Below are 11,692 nucleotides of genomic sequence, written 5' to 3'. Positions count from 1 at the left end.
CAGCCAGTTTTGGGACAATAGCTGATGATAATTCTGCATGAGAAACACGAACAGCACCTATAAGCCGCTCTGGCAACTCATCAGGGGTGTTGGCCTAACACAAAAGGAAAAGGCATCATTACAAAGGGGCATATGCACCGCATCTCTCATCATGTCAAACAAATATGGACATTCGGTTCCACCGTGTCATTTTGGCGGTGGTAACAGATGGGGGTGCAGGTGGGAGGCCAATTTCATTGATCCATGAACACATCTGCTAACTTATGCTTCGTAAGGAATATCTTAAACAAGAGATGAATGCTTATAGATGACAATATATTATACATAAAAGCACAGTATAGCAGCACGCTATGATATCCCATTTGGTCTCTCACCTAAGAGGATGATGATTTACCATTCAATTTTTCTTTGGTTGTTACCTTTTGACAGTTTATTGTGCCATTATATTACTTTATATACTGGAACACATATGCAATCATCTGCAGAAAGCTATCATTGCAATGTCCCTAGCTAAGAAACTATTTCACATGGCACTGAGACCATTTACATGAATTATTTACCCTTTCTCAACCAAAAAAAAAAAAAAAAAGAGAGAGAGAGAGAGAGAGACCATTTTACATGAATTTTTGAAATGCTTCTTTGATATTAAGTCAATCTTTCTTTCTTTCTTTTGTTTTTTTATGGTTGATATTAAAATATTTTTGACTTATTTTTCTCTTTTATTTTTATTTGGTATGATGATGGCATGAAGAAATTAAATAGTGAAACATGGTCAGTGAGGATTCATATAGCTGATACCAACTCGTTTGGGACTAAGGCGTAGTTCTAGTTATTGGTTGATGTTAAGATACCCTTTCTTCCACCAAAAACGTATCATAAAATGAAAATAAAAGAACAACAAAGAGAATTTCAAGCAGTAGTTACTAATAATCGTTTTTAAACAAATTAAATGAGCTTTTCCCTACTCCCTAGTTAAGTATCCAACAGGGAGACAATATTAATAGTAAACGTAAATTTTACTGCCCAGTGTCAGACGGGAAAGGTGCGGGCAATTCAAAAATAGCAAAGAAAATATTGAAGTTTAAACAAGTATCACAGATCACCATTTGTCTCATATAACCTCCGGTAAAAATTTCCCAATAGAATAGGATAAATACTACTTCTCTGTCTGGATTTATTTTACTTCCTATTATAGGTTCATTCCAAGTTGGCACTTCCCCAAAAATCGAGAACAGTTATTAATACCTACAATTCATGTAAAAAGTTTTACTTTAAGGGTGTGTTTGGTATGACGGAAAATGCTTTCCTTAGAAAATATTTTCTCGAAAAATAAGTGATTTTCCTACTCATTTTCTTGTGCTTGGTACGCAAGTAGGAAAATGTCATTTTAAAAGCATTTGCATATATTCAAAGCAAAAAACACTATGAGGTTTGGAGCCCAAGATATCTGAAGTGCAGATCTCACAAAATCACAGCTCAATATCAGATTCATATGACAATTTCCACAATCTCACAATTTTAGTAATTCCCATTTGTACTTTTTTAACTCAAAATTTTCAAGAATAATCTGAGACAGCTGGATCCAAATGAATCAGTCATCATGAATTTAATGAAATGTCATGGGTGAAGGGCTACTTACCTGTACAAGAAAAGCCATATCAACTACTAATGTCGTAATTACACCAATCACAAGCCCGAGAACGCCATTTGCTACTGTAGAAGAACCAATATCAATATCAACCTACAGAGCATAAGCAACACTTAAATCAAGTCCAACACCATAATTGCCTGGCACTATGTCAAATTATGTGTCCTTGTAGCCATATTCAAGAGGAGGGCGACGTGAATCTTTACTTCCAAATAGGCAGGCCCGCGGATATAGTTGCAATCAACTGCTTTCCCCAGTAAAGAAGGTGTACTTCCAACACTCTGACGCACAATCCAGGAGCCCTGCATAAAAAAGGTCAAAATTTTAAGCACATTCACATTGCAATGAAGTCACAGAAGTAAAGGAAGACAGAAAGCGAGTAGAGCAGATGGGACTATTGATCATATGAACAATGTAACATATTTATTAATAGAAAAAAGAAGAACCTCTCCAAGATGCCTATACCAGTTTTTCTTTTTTGATGCGTAAAAGTTTTATTAATATGGTACCAAGTACAAGACAAAGCCATCACATCTCCACAATCATACTACAACATCATCCCCCCCCCCCCCCCCCCCCCACCCCCTTAACCAAAACACACATAAAGGATCCAAAAAGTCCAAATATTGGTCCATCCTATACCAGTTTTACATAAAATATCATTAGTTGAAGAGATTGGTAAAATACTAGTAGCTTCAGGCGGATGTGGAGTACAACTCCGCTAAGTCACCAACAAAAGTATATACAAAAAAACTACAAATTTGGAGAATCAATTCGAAAGGACCCTAAATCTTTTTATTCAAAAACTTCCACCAAAGTTTTGTTTAAAGTATCTTTCAACTAATTCCATTATAAATTCCAAAGTTCTACCATGACTTCTGGTCATCCTCCCTTTTGCTGCTCCCATTCCATCCTCCCCTAGTCCAAAGATTAGACCTGAATTCTGAGTCTACATCTCATCACAGCCCCAACCCCAACCCTGTTATTTAACTTTGAGATTTTTGTTTTCTCATTCTTCTAAGGAGACAAGTCTTTAAGACAAAAAGCCAATACATCTACAAAATTATATGAGATCATTTTTTTTTTTTTTTTTTTTGAGATGGTAACAGTTAGTCTATATATCCACAGGTTTACTACATCCAAAAGTGTAGACCCCTCCAAAAGTGATACAACTTTTGAGATCATATCTAGTTAAAACATGTGAAATTTGTGATTCCCCATGATACAGAAACGTCACTGATTCAATATTCTACCACTAAACACCATCTCACAGATCATATGAAGAGAGAAAAATACCTTTGGCACAGAAGGAAGGAGCTTCATTCTACTGTTGCGAAAATCATCATCCCCATCAACAAAACGTTGCAAGAGAGAATCGGGTGCCAACTCTTTCATGACAAAATAGAAAACCATGCTGTAGTGTGTTGATCCGGGTACCTTTCAGAAGACAAATGTTGTCTACTTATTTCATCATGACACACTTGAAAAATTAACCCAAACTTTCAGGCTACCAAAGGAATGTCTTACTTGAAGATTAAACAGCAAAGAAAACAGTCCTTTCTCTGAAGCAACCTGGAAAATAAATGTGCAAGGATAAATGTTAAAGTGGTTCACCATGTAAGGACTACAAAGAAGTTAAGCTTCAATAGTATAGCAAAACCAAATAAGAAGCACAAAATAAAGCACAGTGACTGAAGACTCCCTAGACCCTGCAATATGAGTCCATCAACCAGTAAATTGTACAGATCACCCGCAGATCCACACCCCAATATAAGGCAACTAGTACATCCAGGCCCTAATATGGCTTTTGCAAAATGGACTTTTAACCTCTACACTTCACCTTGGGGATTGCAGATTCATTTGCAGAAAAATGTGGTCTATTACAGAACATCCTGTACTTAAGTAGGTCGGTATTAGCATTTTCTAAGTAGGTAATTTACCTTGTTAAGCAAACCTTATGTAAGAGACTATTACTGTGTTCAAGTAAACACAGGCTTTCTGTACTTCTGTTTCTTTTTCAACATGCTATCAAAGTCAAGGACAAAACAGCAGTCATCTCGCTAGTTGGAAGTTTTCCCATGAAGTCTGAAAGATATTTACTGTCTGCAAATTCATGTCAATTTTGTCATCAGATCATTAACCAATAACACTAAGGGCTTTGTCTTGATGAAACAAAACACAATGATCCAAATAGAAGACTCCAACAACACTGCACACATCTTAATCCGCCATCATAGGTGTCATTGTCGGCACACCAGATAATCTCCAATCATTGTCACATCAGCACCATATCAGATCCTGTCAGAGGCAGACCTACAGAATAACGTGGGGTCCACAGGCATCCATAAGCTTTAGTTCTGACTTCTGCCTATAATTCTCATGTAGACATCAGATAGAGATATTTAATATACAAGTACATATCGGCACCTGTCATCAGATAAGACCAGTGGGTGCACCGATCAGCAATGAGCTCTTCTAAATCTTTTGTTGTTCGCAAATCAAGCGTGTATTGAGGCTTTTCTTTTAGTTTTTCCTTATCTCAATTTGTTGCTTTTTGGGTGTAATACTTACGCCTTTCCTTTCTTATTTCGATTGCCCTTCTTGTTTGACTTTGCAAACCCAGACACTAAAAGAGTTGGTCTCAGTTCATCTCATTGTAGAGGTGCTAAAAGTCATATTGCCGATATCTCAATTTTTGAGTATTCGGTCCCCTGTATCTAACTTTCTTTTTCTATTATGATTGATCTCGAGATCTATAGTTCTATCCTTCTAGTTGAGAATTGAGTATGTGCTCATTGAGCTTGTTATGTATTGTAAATATGATATTTGTCTGTTTCCTGTAATTCATCTAGACGAAAATAACACTATTTATTTTTCTTCTTGGAACATGCTATGAATATAATTCAAGATTTGGATCAAACTGTCTATTCATGAAAAGAAAGTTGAATTAAGCAAAAAAACGACCGAACTGACTGGACCAACTGGATCCAGACATTTACATTTTATATCTATTAACATCTGTAAGATATAGGTGTTGGTGCACCCACCAATTTCAAATCTTGTATCCGCCTCCAGATCCCGTTAGAGACATGTCAGTACTCCAATCAGTGGCATCTGTCACTCTTGTTGTCCTTGGGTTCTTTGATTTCCTGGTTCTAATTTTGCAAGCGGTTTTCTCAAATCCAATCCTACATAACAACGGATCACAAGAACTCAACTTTTTTCCACCATCAATCTTTGAACAATTACCTCCAGAATATTGCTAGGAGGTGCCAATAAGTCGTCATGGATGAGCTCTGTGGAGCTTTTTTCATGGTTAAGGAAATGAAGATCATCTACCATCAAAGGATACGAGATTTCCAGGGATAAGACTATCCAATGGAAGAAGCCCATTGGTGTTGTTAATTATGGATGTCTCTCGATGCCAGTGCCAGTGTTTGATACTCTTCAAAAGCACAAGACATGTGCAATGTGTGGAACACAGCCAAGACATTGTACACTAATGATATCAAGAGACACTACAAGGTTGCTGATGAGATCTTGGGGCTCAACCAAGGAAAAGCTGTTGTGTCCACTCATATGAGATGTACTAGAAAGGTAAGGAAACAGTTAGCTTATTCATGTCCTTCACCTTAGATAATGGGGACTAGGAAATAGGATAGGTTATTCATGATGTGTCAGCAGTCTGTTTCTCCCAACCTCTTTGAAGACCAAATTTTCGATAAGCCTAACCTGGAGGCTTTCAATACCTGAAAACTATGCGTACCTTCAGAACAAGCACTGCATTATGGAGACTTCAGTTGTGGCCAGCCAAACAAATAACAAAGAATTTTTTAGGGTCTGTTTGGAAAGCCACCTGGTAATTGGAATTGTGTAATTACATAGCCTAATAATTACGAGGACCTATTTGTTTGTCATAACGTAATTACAGTGTAGTTATAAGCATATTGTTTGGTTGCACATGTGTTATTACACAATTAGATTAGTTTAAAAATAAAAATTAATACTTGACAAATATGCGCCTTCATAAATGATATATAAATTAGGTATTTATGATACATATTTTTTCTTAAATATATATTAATTAATAATCACATATTTGTAAATAATATTGTAAAAGTAATTGTATTTTCAAATTAATAATGTTTTAATTTAATTAATTATAAAAATTAAAAGCACACGTTTTGTAATAACATAATGGGCTGGATGTTTGACAAAAAGATTAATATTTATACATATAATGTCATAACGTTATTCAAATGTTTGACAAAAAAATAATCTATCAATTGTAAGTGGAAAATGAATAACATGCAATGTAAAACAACAAGTGAATAGTACTAAAGCAAATAAATTGAAATCGAAAATATAACCTAAATTCAAAGTCAAAAAAAAAAAAAGTTTAACATGATACTTTTATGTCAAATTCCAACATAACATGAAATAAGTTTCAACATAACTTAAGTAAATATAATTCAAAAGAAAGTGAAAACATTTATAAGTCTACAACCTCGTTCAACGATGGAATTCTACTTTATCACTAGTTATATGTCAAGTTTGTTAATGACTCATTTTTTCTAATATTAAGAAGTGTAATTTCAAAAACTTGAATAATAACGTAGTTAAATGCAGATATAAGGGGGAAAAAAGTACGAGCAATTACATGGAATCACAAGAAGTAAAGGTTGGGAAATGAGAAGAAAGAAAATAAAAGATAAATTATAAAAAAAAAATTAAAAACAAAAAAGAAATTAAAATACTAGAAATAAAAAATAAATTAAAAAGAAAAGAAATTAAAAAGTAACTTGTAACTACAGGGTGTAATTACACCCAATTCTCAAACCCACCCCTTCCTTGAGAATTGGAGAGTGCAATTGCCCCCTCTCAATTACACCCAATTACATGCTGACCATGTAATTACTTGGCCTAACAACCATGCCAAATTGTGTAATTACACCCAATTAACTCAATTCCAATTACATGAGTGGCTTTCCAAACAGACCCTTAGCAAGATTTTTTTTTTTTTCGAGCAAGAATTGAGGGAGAGGATCTTGCCTGAAGGAAACCAGTCTAAGTCACTTAGTGCAGTAAAGTTGGAGATGTGTGGCACATGCCGGTATTTTCATGGATGCCCACCCTGCAGACTTGTACTATCAGTGTGGCCCAAACATCGAGTCATAGCACGTCTTCAGGCTATCAGCCAATAGTGATTTCTAGCATTTACAACCAGTTCCTGAAAAATACGGCAGCTAAGAATCCATCCACTATATTGCCACCCATATAGGTCAATCACATGTCTCGCTCACTCTTCGTCACTTAATCCTAGATCCTTGATTCAGTAGCTTCAGACCACATGTCCGGTTAATAGAACGTTGTTCTCTTTCCTCTCCACTACCCGGACACCACTCACATTTACCATTCCGAAAGACACCAAAATCATGGCCCAGGCAGTTGGTCAGGTTCCATTAATTAGTCCTTGGCTGGGTGTCCTTTTAACCTTATTTCATTCAATAAACTCACTAAGTATTTTGAGTATTCCATTACCATTAATGATACATCTGTTTGTAGAATGCAGTAATTGGTGAAGGGCAGTGGCGGAGCCAGGAATTTTAAGAAATGGGATTCAAAGAAAAAATATCTTATGCCAAGAGGATTCAACAACATATACATATACAACAAATATTATTTTTACCCTATTTACATAGTAAATTTTCAACGAAGCCCTTGCCCTCTCCGCCCCAGCTGAAGGGGGTGAATCACAGAGTTTCTAAATCCTCTTTCACATCAGTAACATTCACTGAACCCCCTCTCATCCGCAGCTGTCTTGGTCATCTGCATCTCTATATTTCCTCTGTATCCTCAATTGATTGTCAGTCAATTAAACTTCAGAAACAAAAGCATGCTTCATCCCCAAGTAAGCTGTAACACTCCGCAAATCCGGGTTAGGTGTGCATATGTTAAATGAGCATTAATATGACATTTTATCCATATGAAATCCCATCGAGATGAGTTTGGGTGGAAATAATTGTTTTCAAATCAAGTCGGATAGTGAGGTGCATAAGATTCGACAAAATCGACTAAGTTTTCGATAGGTCTGTCTTCCAGCCTGATTTCGTGAAAATCCGTTGGGAATTTGGGAAAACTTCCTTCATGAAAGTTGTAGCCCTTTACCGTTCCATCGATATATGGTGGAGGTCAAATGGATCTCTATACAAAATGTTATGCCCGTTTTACTAAAGCTCCCTCGGCAAGCCCCAAAGCGGGCCGGCAGCTTGCAAAGCGAGGCCCAAAGCGAGGGGTGAGCTCGCCCTAGAGCTCAATGAGCGAGGCCCATAGCAAGGGGTGAGTTCACTCAGCGAGCCAAGGGATACTTTCCCTCAAACCTATAAATGCGACCCCTAGACAATTTTATGTCATTTTTCACATTCCAACTTCGTTCTAAAGCCCTAAGCAGCCGTTTTTCTCCTCTACTCATTCTCCCACGTCAAGGTAAGATCGCTCTAACAATTCCTAAGTAATTCTAACATTTATGCATAATTATTAACATAATTCTTCAACCAAAACATAGATTTCCAAGGTAAATCCTTCCCAAGAGCTCAAAAGATAGGTTTCTTCGTCAGAGAAGCAGTTAAGTTCGTTTGTTGGAGCGATTACAAGTATGTAAGGCCAACTCTCTACGTGTGAGAATGTAAATGATTCTCCCCACCCCACGTGTGAGAAATAGAGTTATGCCCTAGTTTCATGAAAAGCTTCGGAACTTCTAATCTTTAAACGATATAGTTTCGTTGTTTATTCATGACTATCATTCCGAACATCGTGAACTCAATACGTAATCAGTGTGGGCTCATGTTTGATATCTCATGAGTCTCGATCATGAAAACCCAAAATGCTTATGAATAGTTAAATACTCTAAATTCTATAAACAATCGATGATTCCATGTCTCATGATAGTAATGCCCAGTACCCATGTTAGAACAATAATATGAAGATTCCTCAACTTATGATACTTCTTCAAAAAGGGTAGAAATATGATGAACCTATATGTTACACACTTACGTTATGATTTACATGATGAAGAAATATCATGACTCTATAGTTTATGAACTCATGACAGGATTCACGAAATAATATAGAGTTTAAGAAACGTAATTGTATCAATTGACAAGCATGTCTAAATTCAAGGACGCCTACAATAACAATAAAAGTGATGTCTAAATATGCTTTTGTGATACATTGCTTTCTAGGCCCATGAGTGCCGGTTGACTATCACCTTTATGTGTTTACGCAAGTAGCTATAGAAGATAGCACGTACATAGCCTAGTAGTGGATGATGCTAGCCTAGTAGTGGATGATGCTCCCCGCCATGTTATGAAGCATGGTGCATGATCATATGATATATAGCCTGGCAGTGGATGAAGTTGCCCGCCATGTTATGAACCATGGTGCATTATGACACATAGCCTGGTAGTGGATGATGCTACCCACCATATTATGAACCATGGTGCATTGTTTGAGATATAGCCTGGTAGTGGGTGATGCTGCCCGCCATGTCACGACCCATGGTGCATTGTTTGAGATACCATTCTCTGAGTTAAAATGGATTACAAACCCCAGTATGGTTCATTACAGAACAGAGGTGACTCCCCCCATGTTAAACAAATTATTATGTTCAATGACACTTATGTCCAGTTATGTCTATGTTTCAGTTACTTTATTACTTCATGTCCTTATGTTATTGATTTGAGCTGCTCTTTCCCTCGTGCATCTCATTACGTTTATTCGTTCAGTTGGTTTAACATACAAGTACAATTCAAATGTACTTATGTCCCTTTTTGCCTTGGGCCTACATTTCACGATGCAAGTACTGATTTACAGGACAACAGGACCGCCCGCTAAGATCTCACACATATCAGCAATTGTTGTGCCCCACTTCATTCGGGGTGTCATCTTTATTTTATGTTTGTGTCATGTTAGGCAGTAGAGGTATGTCGAGGGCCTTGTCCCGGTAAACAGTTTAGTGTTCAGACTCGTGTTCAGAGGCTTCATAGACTAGAGTTGCAGCCAGTCAGTGTTTAGCAGGCCTTTATGTTAGTCGTGTTCGCTACGTTTCTATACTTCAGACTTATTCCGCACTTCTGATTATTCAGTTAGACATTTCAGTAACTCGGCATGTTATATATTATATTCCGCATTCAGTATATGTCCATGTTGATTCAGCCAGCCATGTGGTTCGCTCGGTCACAGGCAGTCAGGCACCGAGTGCCGTGTTACGCCTAGGCCATGGTTCAGGGCGTGACATAAGTTGTGTCCCTTTCAAGTCTCCACATTTTGTAACCTTTGTTTTGTCGCATTTAGTTGCTTTAAATGAAAATTTATTATGAGTTTTTCTACATATTCATTGAGTTGTGCTGAAATAACCCATTTGGAATTTCCATTTGTACCTTGCACAATCAGGAGTTCAGCATATTGATTAAGTTTATTTTTGTTGTAGCAAGAGAACACGAAAGTAGATTTGGACTAAGTTATATGTTTCAAGTTGCTAATTCACAAGTAGAGAAACAATCTTAACAACCTTTAGCTACCCCGAATAGATTCTTATTCCCTTGAACTCTATTTGTTTATCACTTACTTGTGCTGCACAACCAGGACGCCTGGCAACGTGGTCCATGCGTTTAGTATCTTTGAACCAGTCAACCGCAACAAGATCCACTAAATGTTTACCTGCAGGAGTCTGCATGGATATTTTCCAAAGAGATGCTCAAGCGGCTTGCAATAGACTAAAAAGGGCAGCCCGGTGCACTAAGCTCCCGCTATGCGCGGGGTCCAGGGAAGGGCCGGACCACAAGGGTCTATTGTACGCAGCCTTACCTTGCATTTCTGCAAGAGGCTGTTTCCACGGCTCGAACCCATGACCTCCTGGTCACATGGCAGCAACTTTACCAGTTACGCCAAGGCTCCCCTTCGGCTTGCAATAGACTATTAAACTAAAAATAAGCACTTACAAAGGATACAAAAACACAAATTAAGGACCTCTGATTTGTCATAACAAAAATTTCTGCTACGAACTCGAAAGTTATTTCCATCAGATATTTGCCAGCAATTACGTCCATTATCATTGTCATTACGTTGAAGGTTACCCGAGAAAATGGACAAATCAATTTGCTCCAAAGGTTCTTTGAGGGCTTCAGTAGTACAAAGACATTGTTAGTAAAGAATTTGAAGAACCCAAAATAAAGATTTCAATGTATAGAAGTGGAACAAAACTATTTTAAGACCAACCAGTTCTCTTCATTTCATTGTCAGAGCTGGGTGGAATTACCTGCAAAAAGTCCAAGCCACATGCTCAAAGGAGACTGAAAAAATACATGAAAAGATCTGAAAGTTCAAACCTCCTGATCAGCCCCTTGCGAATCTTCATCTTCATCAGAGAATTCATCAATCATTGAAGCATTTCTATTTGCAGCATGTACTATGTCTACAGACGCAGTACGTTGATTAGAAGCCTCTTGTTCATTTTGACTCTTCTTGGAAGAGATAGATGCTGACGTCATGTTAACCATAACTGGTATTCTTGGAGCAGCAGCCCTTTCATCAGTTTGGGAAAAGTATTCGCGAAGTCCTGAAAGAAGATAATTTGAAATGAGTATCTGATTGAGCTTTGATCTGTAAACACTGTCGAAGAAAGCTGTTCACTATGCACAATTTTCCCTTCTTACTATTTTGTCTTTCAATTAAAAAAAAAAAAAAAGTTACGACATTTTGTCTTTCAACAAAATGCAGGACAAATCACAATCCCTACAAACTATTTTGCGAGCAATAAGCAGTACCCAGGAAAAGGAGGAAGACAGAAGCTTCCTGTTCCTCTCTTACTATTTGTCCTCTAACGGACGGGGAAATTAATTACCACTACATCCACTACTTTGAGCATAATAAGCAGTTCACAGGACAAGGAGAAACAGAAAATTCATCAAGTCACTTCACAGCAGTGACCGCTAAGAAATTGCTCCGATGCTAAACACTATCATAAATCATGCACTAGCCAAGTAG

The 11,692-nt window shown here is 37.3% G+C and overlaps 1 protein-coding gene across 9 annotated transcripts in view; it reads right to left on the bottom strand.

Annotated features, from left to right (window-relative positions):
• The window catches only part of LOC132030086 (protein ENHANCED DISEASE RESISTANCE 2-like), a 54,164-nt gene that overhangs the window by 32,690 nt on the left and 9,782 nt on the right, over window positions 1-11,692 (bottom strand). For 8 of the 9 annotated variants that reach the window (XM_059419569.1, XM_059419561.1, XM_059419566.1 and 5 more), the window contains 9 exons: window positions 11,035-11,264; window positions 10,925-10,964; window positions 10,676-10,827; window positions 10,275-10,376; window positions 3,176-3,220; window positions 2,945-3,085; window positions 1,855-1,950; window positions 1,640-1,741; window positions 2-94 (listed from right to left, as the gene is read on the bottom strand). In XM_059419569.1, the coding sequence (XP_059275552.1) occupies window positions 2-94; window positions 1,640-1,741; window positions 1,855-1,950; window positions 2,945-3,085; window positions 3,176-3,220; window positions 10,275-10,376; window positions 10,676-10,827; window positions 10,925-10,964; window positions 11,035-11,264 (1,001 nt within the window). The remainder of the gene's footprint in view (window position 1; window positions 95-1,639; window positions 1,742-1,854; window positions 1,951-2,944; window positions 3,086-3,175; window positions 3,221-10,274; window positions 10,377-10,675; window positions 10,828-10,924; window positions 10,965-11,034; window positions 11,265-11,692) is intronic. The other variant, XM_059419565.1, reaches the window with a different exon arrangement.

Source organism: Lycium ferocissimum, chromosome 9 (assembly GCF_029784015.1).
Source record: "Lycium ferocissimum isolate CSIRO_LF1 chromosome 9, AGI_CSIRO_Lferr_CH_V1, whole genome shotgun sequence".
In the NCBI taxonomy this organism is placed as follows: Eukaryota; Viridiplantae; Streptophyta; class Magnoliopsida; order Solanales; family Solanaceae; genus Lycium; species Lycium ferocissimum.
This window is presented reverse-complemented; position numbering and strand designations above follow the sequence as displayed.